This window comes from Micropterus salmoides, unplaced genomic scaffold (genome assembly GCF_014851395.1).
Source record: "Micropterus salmoides isolate LMB-PRFRI ecotype aquatic unplaced genomic scaffold, ASM1485139v1 Ms_hic_scaffold_21, whole genome shotgun sequence".
NCBI lineage: Eukaryota > Metazoa > Chordata > Actinopteri > Centrarchiformes > Centrarchidae > Micropterus > Micropterus salmoides.
Genome location: NW_024041262.1, coordinates 10,762,925 through 10,775,555, shown reverse-complemented (window position 1 = coordinate 10,775,555; position 12,631 = coordinate 10,762,925). Strand labels below are relative to the sequence as shown.

Sequence of the window (12,631 nt, the reverse complement as noted above, 5' to 3'; positions counted from 1 at the left end):
GTGTGTGGGAGTAGCATTGGGGATTTTAAATTGACTCTACAGTATTTTTAAAATACAAATCAACTCTAAAAGAGTTAATTATTGAGTTAAAATTTACATCCTCTATTGTTAAAATGGCAACAACTCTATTTAGTGTTAAAAATACACTGGTGCTGTTAACTTTGTTGACACTACTCACTAGACCATATAGATTCTTTAAAAGTGTTGCATTGAACTCTATTGGTATTGAATTAAAACTGCAGATTTTGCCCTGTATCCAGAGCGGTGGTGTCAAGACACGCTTATACCCTTAATTGTCAGTGTTGTGTGTACAACTCTTATCTTACCTACAGATATTTTTACATGGAATGAAAATGTAACAACATGTTCACTTAAAACATTTCAAAATGTATCTTTAAAAAAAAATGTCTAGCACACATTTTATTGCCAGCATATAGTATCTGTTTTATTATTAGTATTTATCTTTATTGTTGGGGTTTTTGTTTTATTTCATTTAAAATTTCAGAATTTTTTTAATTGCCTGATTTTATTTGTCTCAATCCTGAAATGTTTTAATCCTGGTTCAACCATGTAAAGCACTTTGTAACTTTGTTTTTAAAAAGCGATGTATAAATAAAGATTATTATTAGTAGTAAGACAGAAAGGCAAAAACAACAACTCAAATAGTCTTACTTCCATGGTTCCAAATAAAGTTTCTACATTTTTTATGTCCCATTTGAAGACATGCACTTCTCTGTTTTCTGTCTTCCTGCCCCCACCTTCACCCTTTCTGCACCCAGTCGGGGGAGGCTGAAGTATTGGAGAGCCCAGAAGGTACATGTGTTTTCTCGAGAGTTCCACTGACAGATTATAAAGGGCAGGGGAAGGGGCTATGGCAGGCAAGTCTCAGCAGCTGATACCAACTGCTCTATATATAGCCTCAGGGGCCTGGTGACTGCATTAGAGCACAGAGCCCGAACACACAAACCACATGCGTTTTACTTTCTGGGAGTAAAAAGAAAAGGAAAATAGCTTCTGTTTTAATTTTTCATCAGAATGAACAAGCCCAAAATTGTCAGACCAGAGCAGAGGTAAGTGCTACCAGTCTCTTGTTGAAGATCATGTGCTTTTTTACTAATTATTTTGATAATGAAAATGTTTCACTCTTGAAAGTCAAACACCAATACAAATGACCACCTATTCGATTCATATAATAGTTTCTTTGTGTCTTAACAGCCAGCCAGCACATGCACTGTGGTTTGACAGAAAGAAATATGTCACCGTCAACTTCATGGTTCATAAACCTAAAGATGTCCAGGTTGATATCCAGCCAGACAAAATGATTTTATGGTGAGTTTAAACATGGGTGGCATTTTGTTTCTCTGTTAGTGAAATATCTTTATTGCTCTGTCTTTAGTAGCTTTTAGTGCAACGAGATTTTTGGAAAACCATGGCCATCTATTTTCAGGGAGTGAAATGATAATGTGGCCTGTTGTCTGTACTACAAAATTGTGAAAAATTTGATGCCAATTGCTCAAAATGTGTCGGAGGACTAGCGTATAAACTGATTTGGACAAAATTGTGTATGTAAATCGTTCCCTTGACAACTCTGCCCTGTCTTTACAACAGCTGCAAAAACAACACAGATGATGTGTTCTACAATGTGCTGCACTTCTACGACAAAGTTCACATCAATGTAAGAGTCCCAATTTTAGGCATGATGAGATCAATGGTCAGAATATAACTAATTTTATATGCTGTATGATGAAATATACAGTCAGTGTGATGTGAATATAAGTGTGTTTTTATCCTTTCAATACATTAAAAGGACTCCAGGGAAAGAGTCTACGACCGCACCATCAATGTCTTGCTAAGGAAGATGAAGCCTGATTATGCATGGCCTCGTCTTCAGAAGGATGAAGCCAAGGTAAGTATGTGTGTGTGTGTGTGTGTGTGTGTGTGTGCCCTACATTTAGGTCGAAAAATTGTCATGACCTCAGAAATAATAAAAGTTTTCACATGAATTTATTTATGGTTATATTCTGTTGGTAAGATCTACATGGATAGAAGAAATGTAGATACATCAGAAAAACACATGTTAAATAAGAAACATGTCCTGGACAGCTGATTTTCACATTTAAAATGAGAATTCAAATGAATCCAAAACTACTATAAATTGCTTGTAGGCAAGACAACCAAATGTTTAAATAATTTAAATAGTTTTTTCTTATTTTTTGCAGCCCAGCTGGATAGCTGTAGACTTTGATAACTGGAGGGACTGGGAGCATGAAGAGGATGAGGGAAAGGAAGAATACGATAGATACATGGATGTGAGTACATGCAATGTGTTATTGTGTTAATTATCCATTCACTAGCAAGGACCACAATCAACAGGTATGATTAAATGATTTATTGATTAACGAACAGAAGATGTATGACTTAGGACTTCTGGGTATTTATGGAAATGCTGGCGATGACGTGCTTGATGTGTGGTCCTGCTCCTGAAACTCTGCTAATTAGCACCACTATATATCTGAGGGTTTGGATTCATGTGTGTGTAAACACTTGGCATTCCTTTTTCAGATGATCCAAGAAATGTCTAACAATAATAAAGGGGAAGCACCAGATATGGGTGATCTTAGTGATGTAAGTACAGAGTTCTGGTGTTTGGGAGGTTACTTTTACAATGTAATATTTCATGTTTCTGTTAAATCCCGAATGTTTTGCCCTGCTTCACTCATAAAAAATCAAAACCTCATTATTTTATTAATCATTGAAATGTTGTCTTCCTTCTTCCCCTACAGTCTGACTGAGACTCACAGTACCATCTCTCCTGTGTTGGAGGCTATATAACTTTATTGCTCAGGATAGCGAGGACAATGCTATGTTTGCTGAAGCTTATCATGTTTGTGATGACTTGATGTGTTATTGTCCAAAATACTATTTTTACATATGTTATATTTTCTATTGAATTATTTATTGACATATTATTGTTCACTGTACTATGGCATATCATTGTCAGTTTTAATAAAAGCAAGTTTTATCAACCATGGTTTGAAATTCATTATAATATGGTGCTTTATTTACTCATTTAGTTTTTCTTTTTTATTCATTTATTCTTTAATTTTAATGTATAAAGCCTATTAACATAAAATATAACTATCGAAGCAAATTAAAACAGAAACATCAATTACTGTCAAATTTCCAAATTATTATTATTATTAGTAGTAGTAGTAGTAATAGTAGTAGTAGTACATTTAATACCATATTAATTAATTTATTGAGTCATTTATTTGATGTTATTAACCACTGTTTTTTGTCTTGGATGGTGATGGTTGGATGTACACTAGGTTTTATGTTTTGCTCTCACCTAAAACACACTTTATTTTAATGCATCACGACTGTAACGCATGTTTTACACACATAGCCCATATGTTATAATGTTTGGTTTTACGTTCATCCATTCCTGTGATCTGCTTGTTCTATGTTTCGCCTTCAAAAGAAAATGAAAATTCTCTATCCCTGACAATTCCCTGTGCTTTCCTATCACGTTTTAAAATATATGTTAAAACATGGACTGTATATGAAAAGAAACAAGTCGAAGTCAACCAAAGTCGCTATAATGAAGTTTGGACTATGCTGCTAGCCGTACTTACGCTGTCAGAGTGGGTCGCTGCATACGTTTTTGTTTTTACCTCAACAATTCTCCACAATGGCTTTTCAGTGTCAACGAGACTGTTATATGAAAGAGGTATGAAATTGTTGAAGACAGTTTATCAGCGTTGAATTGTTTAATAGCATGCGAAACCCTTGAAACCCGGAGATTTGTCATTCTCTGCTGAAATGATTAGCATGATTGCTAACAAACTGTTCCAGTGGGAGCAAGCTTTCTACTTACGATTTTACAGCAATTTGATGAACGTTGAGTTGAACAATGTTCTGATAACGTATTAGCAGAATATGAGTAGAAGCAGAGTAACGTTAAATGTAGGATTTTTTAAGTGTCATTAACGCACTGGAATAAGTCATATTTGCTTCAAATTTTACTCAGTAAAGTTGTCCCCGGTTTAATTTCGCTAATTTAATCCTTGTGTGTAAACCAATAGAGGGATAACGTTATAACTTACCACCATGTTATAGCTTTATTATAAGACTGCAACCCCCCACCCATTTTGCAGCTGCGTGCCAAGTATCAGTTTGCATTTCATGGTTTTCCTTTCAGTTTACTACCTCTGTGGTATCCTGCTGCCCTGCTGAGCTCAAGCAAGAAGTCAATGGAAAGAAAGAAACTCTCAAGGGCTTCAATGTCAAGCTCCAAGACACCATCCTGTTTCCTGAGGGAGGCGGCCAAGTAAGCTGGAATCATACCCCACCATTTCTATTTCTACATCAAGCAAGTCCTATCAGTGATCAAATATGTACATAAATGATCATGTTGCTCATTTGGGAATTGTTTGTATCAGTAGTAGTCACCAAAAGGTCATACTACTACTCTTATTATTTGCATGTTTTGTATTGTCATCAGCCAGATGACCATGGGCTGATTGGAGATGTCCCAGTTTTGAGGGTGACAAGGCAGGGGCCTGATGCCATACACTTTCTGAGCTCACTTCTGGAGGTGGGTCAGGAGGTGCATGTGAAGGTGGACTGGGAGAGGAGGTTTGACCACATGCAGCAACACTCAGGTGAGTAAGCATAAATTAATACGGCCAGGGACTGTTGTACATGTTCATATAGGAGTAACTTCTTTACCAGATTGAATTACAAATGCATGACTATGAGCATATGTTGGTATTGCACACCGTTGTTCTAATCATGATTATTTTCTTCTGTACTTTTAGGTCAACATTTGATCACAGCTTTGGCAGATACATTTTTTGGATTCAAGACGACATCCTGGTACATCTCCACTGCACAGATTCCTTCCCCTGTAACCATAGAAAACTTGTGGGTTTAACTCTCATCTCTGTTTTTGTTTCTTCCAGGGAACTGGGGCGTCAGAGAAGCACCATTGAACTGGACACTCCCTCTGTGAAGCCTGCCCAGCTCCAGGCGCTGGAGGAAGCTGTAAACGAAAAGATCAGAGAACATGTCCCTGTCTCCGTTCAGCTTCTCTCTATAGATGATCCTGCTGTGGAAAAGGTGCATATACAGATATTGTACTTATTGGTGGTAAAATACAGATCTCTTACTGTGCGATCAGTTAGTTATATTTAGGTATTATTTCAACATACATCTTCTGTTGAATGTACTTCATCATGAATTAGACATTTTGTATGTACAGTGTGTTTCATGAGGGGTGTGCATGAGCTGGTTTTACTACATTTGTGGGGTCCAAAAACCGGGAGCCCTTTATACTTTGTGTGGGCTCATGTTTAAAGGGCTGTTTGAGGGTTAAGACTTGGTTTTAGGGTTAGACACTTAGTAGTGATGATTAGACAGGCCCCCGCAAAGATAGTGATGTGTGTGTGTGTGTGTGTGTGTACCAGGTGAGGAGTCGTGGACTGCCAGAGGATCATGCTGGGCCCATTCGGATCGTTGATATCGAGGGCATCGATGCCAATATGTGCTGTGGAACCCACGTGTCTAACCTCAGCCACTTACAGGTTCAGCTTCACACACTCATGCAGAAACCCAAGCAATTAGTTGTGAAAGTGTACATACATGGCTTTACAGATATTTATGTCATTTGTAAGATTAGGTCAAGTGATTCTATTAAACTCAATGTGTTCTCTGTATTTAAATTTTAGGTAATAAAGCTGCTGGGAACTGAGAAAGGAAAGAAAAACAAAACCAACCTGATCTTCCTGGCAGGAAACAGGGTATTGAAGTATGCAGAGAAGAGCTATAGCATAGAGCGATCACTGGTGTCTCTCCTAAAGTAAGTTCAAAGTCCAGCTTATCAGAATATCACCAGTGTGAGTTAAACTCATTCACAGCGTTTGAAGTGGAACTATCCTTGTGATTGTTCAACAGAACTGGACCTGATGAGCATGTTGAGGCAGTTGACAAGTTGCAAAAGTCTGTTAAGTTGCTACAGAAAGTAAGAAAATGTCCATTTAGATAAAACAAATTCCATTTTGACAAGCACTGTATCACATATGTTTACTGCAACATAACACATTGTCCACACCATCATTAAAATTGTCTTGGGCAGACTAACTTGAGCCTGCTACGGGACATGGCTGTCCTCATCGCCCAGAACTTTAATAATGACCCCCAGAAAGGCAACTTCTTCAGCTTGCACAAGTAAGAGACTTTTCTTCAAGTTGATGGCCTTGTTTGCAAGCACAGGATTATACCATACATTGCTCTGATGTTAAACATTGTAAAACAAAAGAAAAACACAGCAATGACCCAGACAACACTAGGGAGACACTGTCAAACAGTATTTCAGAAAGAAAATTCTCTCTCTTTCTACAGAAAAGAGGGTGACAATGAGTTCATGAATATCATTGCCAATGAAATAAACACAGAGGTAAGTTTATTACGCGACTGTTTAGTTCTTGATAGGAGTAGTTAAATATTTTTGTTAAGCCTTGTCTTGTGCTTGTAGGAAACTTTGGTTTTCCTGACTGTTGGAGAGGAGAAGGGACCTGGTTTGTTTGTACTGGCTGGACCTTGTGGACTAGTGGCCGAGATGGGACCGCGGTAAGATACAGCACTGCATATTTATGTAGCCTCTGCATATGTTAATGTCGGTTGGTGTTGTATGATTCTCTGTGCTCTCCAGGGTGTTAGAGATTCTTCAAGGGAAGGGGGCGGGAAAAAACGGACGTTTCCAAGGCAAAGCAAACAGCCTGGCACGCAGAGGAGAGGTGGAGGCTTTCCTGCAGCAGAACTTCAAACATCACACCTCAGAGGAAGAATAAACCCAGCAGTAGTTCAGTACAACTGGCGACCTGTCCAGGGTGTACCCCGCCTTTCGCCTGATGTAAGCTGGCATTGACTCCAGCCCCCCGTGTCCCTGTACGCAGGATAAGCGGTTGACGATGGATGGATGGTAGTTCAATACAAACATAAATTTATGTTGTGGGGAAACAATACAATACACAAGACAATAAGGAGAGTTCACCAGTCTTATTATTCTAGCTATTCATGGATCATTTTCAGTGAAAATGTATATAATGCAACTTCTGTTCAACATACGCTGTATATATCTGAATGTTAACAGTCACATTGTTTTAATTCACTTAAAAGCACATCAGTTAAACTTTTTCTGTAATCAGATTTCCCTTTAACTCTTATATGTATGTGTGAGGGCATTAAGTGCCCGGCTCAGGGGCACCTTAATCTGCAATTTAGACAAACAATGAATGAAATATTCTAAATGAAGAAAGTTATCCTGCTGCTTATACTGTTCACAGCTGTTTTATACATAAACATTTTCCCCATCAATATAATGGACGCAAACACCTGTGGAAATAAGTTTTAATATATTTCATTAAAAGCCAAAGTGTTGGACTTTAACATATAAATGACATTACATTCAAGCCCTTGTCAAACGAGTTCACACAATGTTGATTAAGCCCATCACCACCAGGTAAATTGATCTGTATTTGTAGTATTCCAGAGTTTTTAAATCTTGTGTGGTGCAACTGCTGTGCTGGTGAACCAGTAGTGACTTGTTTGGTTGTAGCATTTCCTTGTTGCTGAGAGAAGAGAGAGACTGAGGGCAAACATGCTGGCATTTGTAAAATATTTGGAGTAGCCCATGTAGCTATTACATTTACTTCACAGAAATAACTGAACTCGCCTGTAGGCATACATCAAAAGCATGTGTTGGCAGTGTTTGTGTAATTACTGCCAGAAGGGGGCGCAAAAGTTCTGCACTGCACATTTAAAAGATGTGTTAAAATGTAATGTACAAAAGGCAGACGCACTTTGTCACTTTTAGGTTGTTATTGGCAGGATTACTTGGCAGAAACCAAAACCCTTGTTAATTGTAATGCAATCAAATGTAACAGCCTTGTAATAAATACAGCCTTGGAGAAACCTTTAATTATTAATTGTAATTAATCCCCTTCTTTACATACAGTATGCCAAAGTAAGCAAGTGTCGATTACGGGACAGTTGTGTTGGCTTGCATTAAAATGTACAGGTAGTTCCTTTTTCTCATCACTCACTAATTAAAAAAACAACAATGGTTTGGAAACAAATCTTTTGCTCACAAGTCGGTCACATATAGGTGTACATAGTGTTCATAGTAAAGTATGATATAGTGCAAATGTGCAACCCCCCTTCCCATTTTAAGTAGACCTTTATAAAATACTATAGGCAAAAAATATTGATGCTTTGGCAGCAGTTATGCCGTGTTAGTGTGATCCTGTAGGAGGTTTGAATCGTCCTTTACAGTTCCACTGCTCCTCCATTGTAGAGTTAGCTTAGTGGTTTCACTATCTTCATTGAGATGTAGTTCTGGAAAATGCAAAGAGAACAATCAAATCACTGATTCTGTCCAGTGTGGACTAGCACATAAACCACATAAAATTCAAATGCTGCCTAAGAGCAAATAACAATGGACATGTTGTCTACTTGGAACCGCAGTTATGTTATACTAACTGGACCCAAAGGTTTCAGAATATATGACCAATATTCTTAGCTGGCCCCTCTTGCCCGTCCTTACCGGTAAAGAGTACAGCAAGATGGCGAGGAAGAGAATCACTATGATGAGGATGATGAGTCCGATGAAGAGGCACCTGAACCTTCGCCACACAATAAACTTCATGGTCTTACATGGGTTGGTGAACCAAAAGAAGGATGTATCTGGGCGGCTGATGGTTGTGGAAAGTAAAAGAGTGACTGTTACCCACAAAACTACACTTTTACTTATTCTAATTAGCAATTAAGAAGAATATGTTTAATGTTTAACAGTCATTCCACTGTGGGTTCTTACTTGGGAGGGTCCAGTTTTGGGTTCATGTTGGGTTCATCTCTGCCTTTTCCTGCAGGTCTCTCATCTGCATCTGCTTCACTTACAATCTCCAGTGTCATCTCCACTTTTCCCTGTAAAGGACGGACGAGCAGACATACCGAGGAAGACAATGAATAATGAGGAGCTCTAATATTCTAATGGAGCAGAATCTATTCACCAGTCTGCATGTAACTTGTGAAGTGTGTCTAAATATGCAAACCAATCTGACCAACAAGAACCAATCTGACTTTGTTCTGTCCGTTACTTTTTAGCTTAGGTTGGAGACAAGAGTGGGAGGCATGACATTAATTTCTTTGTTTAAACAGTTTTAAAATCAACGGTGTCTTTAACATCAAAACAAAATTCCTGCTGAGTCTACTGCAAGTATTAAACTCATGTTGAATTACATTCCCATCCAACCTCATTTGTGTTTATTCATTTGTTCAGTAGTACAGGTTTGAACAAGGCAATTTGCCAACTATCTGTTCATACTTACGCCTAGGACCTTCTTTCCATCCTGTTCAATAGAACAAGGCCACCAGCCTCTGACTGACTGCTGAGCAAACAGAGAATTGGCATGCTCTGTCTTGGGCGGAGTTCTCATTTCCAGATCATCCATCATCTGCAGAGAACACTTCTCTGGGGTCTTCGCAGGGGACACCATGTTACGCAAATCCAGCTCCATTGAGCCTAGGATCACAGATTAAAATATTCCAATAGTCAGGTTTTATAATGGTGGTCTTTAGGTAAACCAAACACTTGAAACTATTTTTCTTTGTCCATTTTAAAATAGATTGTCCTACCAAGGTAATCGTCCAGTGAGAATTTGTCATTATCCCATATCTGAACAATCATCTTGGGGGGAATCCTGAACTCTGTTTTGTCAAGACTCCAAAAGTGCTCCTGTTAAATAAAGAACATGCAAAAATATGTTTTAGATTACCTATTTCAACAACGCAAGCACTATTTTTTCATCTGTAGTTTTAAAATGATTTTATCTTAAGCCAATTGGTCAATAGTCCAGACAAGCCTCACCTTCTTGGACACGAGGCAGAGTTGTTCAGCAGGCAGGTAGTCGAAGCCAAAGACGAACCTCCAGTTAAAGTTGCCATCTCCATCCAGAGACCTGTAGTGGACATCAGTCTTCTGCTTGTCCTCCTCCATTCCTGGCATCCAGCTGGCAAAAGGAACAACAGGTGTGAGCGTTCATTGTCCTGTCCCAATAGGTTCCACAGTAGCCTTCATCTATACAGTTTGGCTTTTAGAAGAATTAAATAAAATCAATGTAAATCAGTTCAAAGATTTCAGAAATGGCTACTGGTGAGAAACAGCATCATAAGGCAAGCCTACAAAAATGAATAAAGATCTGAACAAAAAGTCTTGAATCCATCAGCAAAGTCAAACAGTATATATTTAATTCAGAGGCCAGAGTTAATTTAGATGATTCATTAGTCATACCCTTTGACATAGATGTCGCTCATGCGTTCTCCTGTGATGCTGGTCTCATCTAAAGTCACATCTGTGGTATTCCAGATGACAGCCCGCAGGAAATACCTGAACGTTCAATTAAAGTGAACATTAACTCAGTAGCATTTGATGTGCCCAGTGACGAAGTGCCAAAGAGCTGCACAGCACTTACTTCTTAGCCTTGCGTGGCGTGATCTCAAATGGAGGTCCAGGGGGGCCAATGCTTTTGGGGAAAACATCCACCCACATCTGAAGGCTTCCCTAAAATCATCACAATATACAGGTTTCACAAAATAGCCGTGTCAGGATGGATGTGGACAATTGTGGATATAGTATGTGTGAGCTGTGACATCTGACCTGAGAGAGATTAGGCTGAAAGGTGCTGTAGAGGGTCCTGGTCTCTACATGTTCAGGGACAAGTCCCTGTTTCCTGAGTACATGCAGACAGAGTCGTTCATAGGGCGGTCCCATGTGCTGATGAATTTCCTTGTTGTTCTCTGGATGTGGAAACATGTTATAGGTTAATTAGTTAATTATGTTAACACTCACCGGCCACTTTATTCGGTACATCTGGCTAGTACTGTGTTGGACCCCTTTTTTCCTTCAGAACTGCCTTAATTTTTCGTGGCATACTTTCAACAAGGTGTTGGAATTATTCCACAGAGACTTTGGTCCATATTGACATGATAGCATCACGCAAGTGCTGCAGATTTGTTGGCTGCACATCCATGATCTGAATCTCCCATTCCACCACATCCCAAAGGTGCTCTATTGGATTGAGATCTGGTGACTGTGGAGGCCATTGGACTACAGTGAACTCATTTGTCAGTTTGAGATTATTTGAGCTTTGTGACATGGTGCATTATCCTGCTGGAAGTAGCCATCAAGGGATGGACATGGTCAGCAACAATCCTTAGGTAGGCTGTCGCGTTTAAACCATGCTCAGTTGGTATTAAGGGGCCCAGTGTGCCAAGAAAATATCCCCCACACCATTACACCACCAGCAGCCTGAACTGTTGATACAAGACAGGATGGATCCTGCTTTCATGTTTTTTTACACCAAATTTTGAATAAAATCTGAAATCGAGACTCATCAGACCAGGCAACATTTTTTTCAATCTTCTATTGTCCAGTTTTGGTGTGACTGAAAATTGTAGCCTCAGTTTCCTGTTCTTAGCTGACAGGAGTGGCACTCTGGTCTTCTGTTGCTGTAGCCCATCTGCTTCATGGTTTGACGTGCTCTGCATTCAGAGATGGTATTCTGCATACCTTGGTTGTAACGAGTGGTTATTTGAGTTACTGTTGCCTTTCTGTCTTCTCGAACCAGTCTATCCATTCTCCAATGACATCAACAAGGCATTTTCGTCCACACAACTGCCACTCACTGTATATTTTCTCTATTTCGGACCACTCTCTGTAAACCCTAGTGATGGTTGGGCATGAAAATCCCAGTAGATAATCAGTTTCTGAAATACTCGGTTCAGCCTGTTTGGCAACCATGCCACGTTCAAAGTCACTTAAATCCCCTTTATTCCCCATTCTGATACTTGGTTTGAACTTCAGCAAGTTGTCTTGACCACGTCTACATGACTAAATGCATTGAGTTGTTGCCATGTGATTGGATGATAAGCTATTTGTGTTAACAAGCAATTGAACAGTTGTACCTAATAAAGTGGCCGGTGAATGTATTATAATTGGTCAAATTAGATGCGGCAAAAAGATTCAGTCAAAATGTCAAGCAGTCAAACCACAAGATTCTGTTATATTCAACAGTGCAATAGCCTGTTTTTATGCCCTGTAGCACATGACTATATTCTGAAGTTACTATTTTTAGAATTGACAACATAGCTGTAGGGATGACGTCGGCATGTCCATCCACCACTTTGGTTAAGACCAAATTGTCTCCACAGACATTCATGGTCACCCAGAAGAAAGATGACCTTTGTGATCCTCCTGATTTTTACTTTACCACTACTATGAGGGTGACTTTTAAAAACATTTTTAGTAAAATATGTCCAGACCTATTGCCATAAAATTTGGTACTGTATCTTCAGGTCAGAATTTTAATACGTCCAATATTTTGATTTACGACCAAATATCTGCAAAACTAATTACAATCAGCCCTTAGCTACTTTGTGCTGAATAGCAAATGTTAGCATGCTAAACTAAGATGGTGAACAATGGTAATTAGTATACCCAACATCATTATGTCAGCATTGTCAACTCACAGCTTGCTTATATTATATTCCAGGAAAAAACTGTAAACGAACA

The 12,631-nt window shown here is 38.9% G+C and overlaps 3 protein-coding genes across 10 annotated transcripts in view; 2 read left to right on the top strand and 1 right to left on the bottom strand.

Annotated features, from left to right (window-relative positions):
- Window positions 1–844: 844 nt before the first annotated feature.
- ptges3l (prostaglandin E synthase 3 like) lies at window positions 845–3,026 on the top strand. Its single transcript, XM_038736441.1, has 7 exons — window positions 845–1,070; window positions 1,216–1,329; window positions 1,609–1,675; window positions 1,808–1,906; window positions 2,220–2,309; window positions 2,563–2,625; window positions 2,784–3,026. The coding sequence occupies exons 1-7, from the start codon at window positions 1,036–1,038 to the stop codon at window positions 2,790–2,792; spliced, it is 477 nt and encodes a 158-aa protein (XP_038592369.1). The 5' UTR covers window positions 845–1,035; the 3' UTR covers window positions 2,793–3,026.
- Window positions 3,027–3,610: 584 nt separating this feature from the next.
- Window positions 3,611–7,447, top strand: aarsd1 (alanyl-tRNA synthetase domain containing 1). 2 transcript variants are annotated; one of them, XM_038736439.1, is made up of 12 exons: window positions 3,611–3,730; window positions 4,202–4,330; window positions 4,505–4,664; window positions 4,821–4,878; window positions 4,965–5,121; window positions 5,469–5,585; window positions 5,730–5,860; window positions 5,956–6,022; window positions 6,137–6,228; window positions 6,403–6,457; window positions 6,536–6,630; window positions 6,713–7,447. In XM_038736439.1, exons 1-12 carry the CDS (start codon window positions 3,692–3,694, stop codon window positions 6,849–6,851), a joined length of 1,239 nt encoding a protein of 412 aa, XP_038592367.1. In that variant the 5' UTR covers window positions 3,611–3,691; the 3' UTR covers window positions 6,852–7,447. The 2 variants fall into 2 exon arrangements, with proteins under 2 accessions (XP_038592367.1, XP_038592366.1); XM_038736438.1 differs by having other exon boundaries at window positions 4,202–4,372.
- Window positions 7,397–12,631, bottom strand: part of LOC119916426 (myoferlin-like) — a 28,338-nt gene continuing 23,103 nt past the window's right edge. For all 7 annotated transcript variants that reach the window (XM_038736424.1, XM_038736426.1, XM_038736427.1 and 4 more), the window contains 9 exons: window positions 10,718–10,857; window positions 10,533–10,621; window positions 10,352–10,447; window positions 9,929–10,070; window positions 9,697–9,796; window positions 9,390–9,583; window positions 8,876–8,985; window positions 8,606–8,753; window positions 7,397–8,397 (listed from right to left, as the gene is read on the bottom strand). In XM_038736424.1, the coding sequence (XP_038592352.1) occupies window positions 8,359–8,397; window positions 8,606–8,753; window positions 8,876–8,985; window positions 9,390–9,583; window positions 9,697–9,796; window positions 9,929–10,070; window positions 10,352–10,447; window positions 10,533–10,621; window positions 10,718–10,857 (1,058 nt within the window). In that variant the 3' untranslated portion in view covers window positions 7,397–8,358. The remainder of the gene's footprint in view (window positions 8,398–8,605; window positions 8,754–8,875; window positions 8,986–9,389; window positions 9,584–9,696; window positions 9,797–9,928; window positions 10,071–10,351; window positions 10,448–10,532; window positions 10,622–10,717; window positions 10,858–12,631) is intronic.

What these genes read in the sequence shown, in the direction of transcription:
- ptges3l (XM_038736441.1), top strand. Translation starts at nt 1,036, where the DNA reads ATGAACAAGCCCAAAATTGTCAGACCAGAGCAGAG. An exon ending in CCAGACAAAATGATTTTATG is followed by an intron (nt 1,330 to 1,608) that starts GTGAGTTTAAAC and finishes TCTTTACAACAG; the next exon opens with CTGCAAAAACAACACAGATG. An exon ending in ACGACAAAGTTCACATCAAT is followed by an intron (nt 1,676 to 1,807) that starts GTAAGAGTCCCA and finishes ATACATTAAAAG; the next exon opens with GACTCCAGGGAAAGAGTCTA.
- aarsd1 (XM_038736438.1), top strand. Translation starts at nt 3,692, where the DNA reads ATGGCTTTTCAGTGTCAACGAGACTGTTATATGAAAGAG. An exon ending in CATTTCTATTTCTACATCAA is followed by an intron (nt 4,373 to 4,504) that starts GCAAGTCCTATC and finishes TATTGTCATCAG; the next exon opens with CCAGATGACCATGGGCTGAT. An exon ending in ATGATCCTGCTGTGGAAAAG is followed by an intron (nt 5,122 to 5,468) that starts GTGCATATACAG and finishes TGTGTGTACCAG; the next exon opens with GTGAGGAGTCGTGGACTGCC.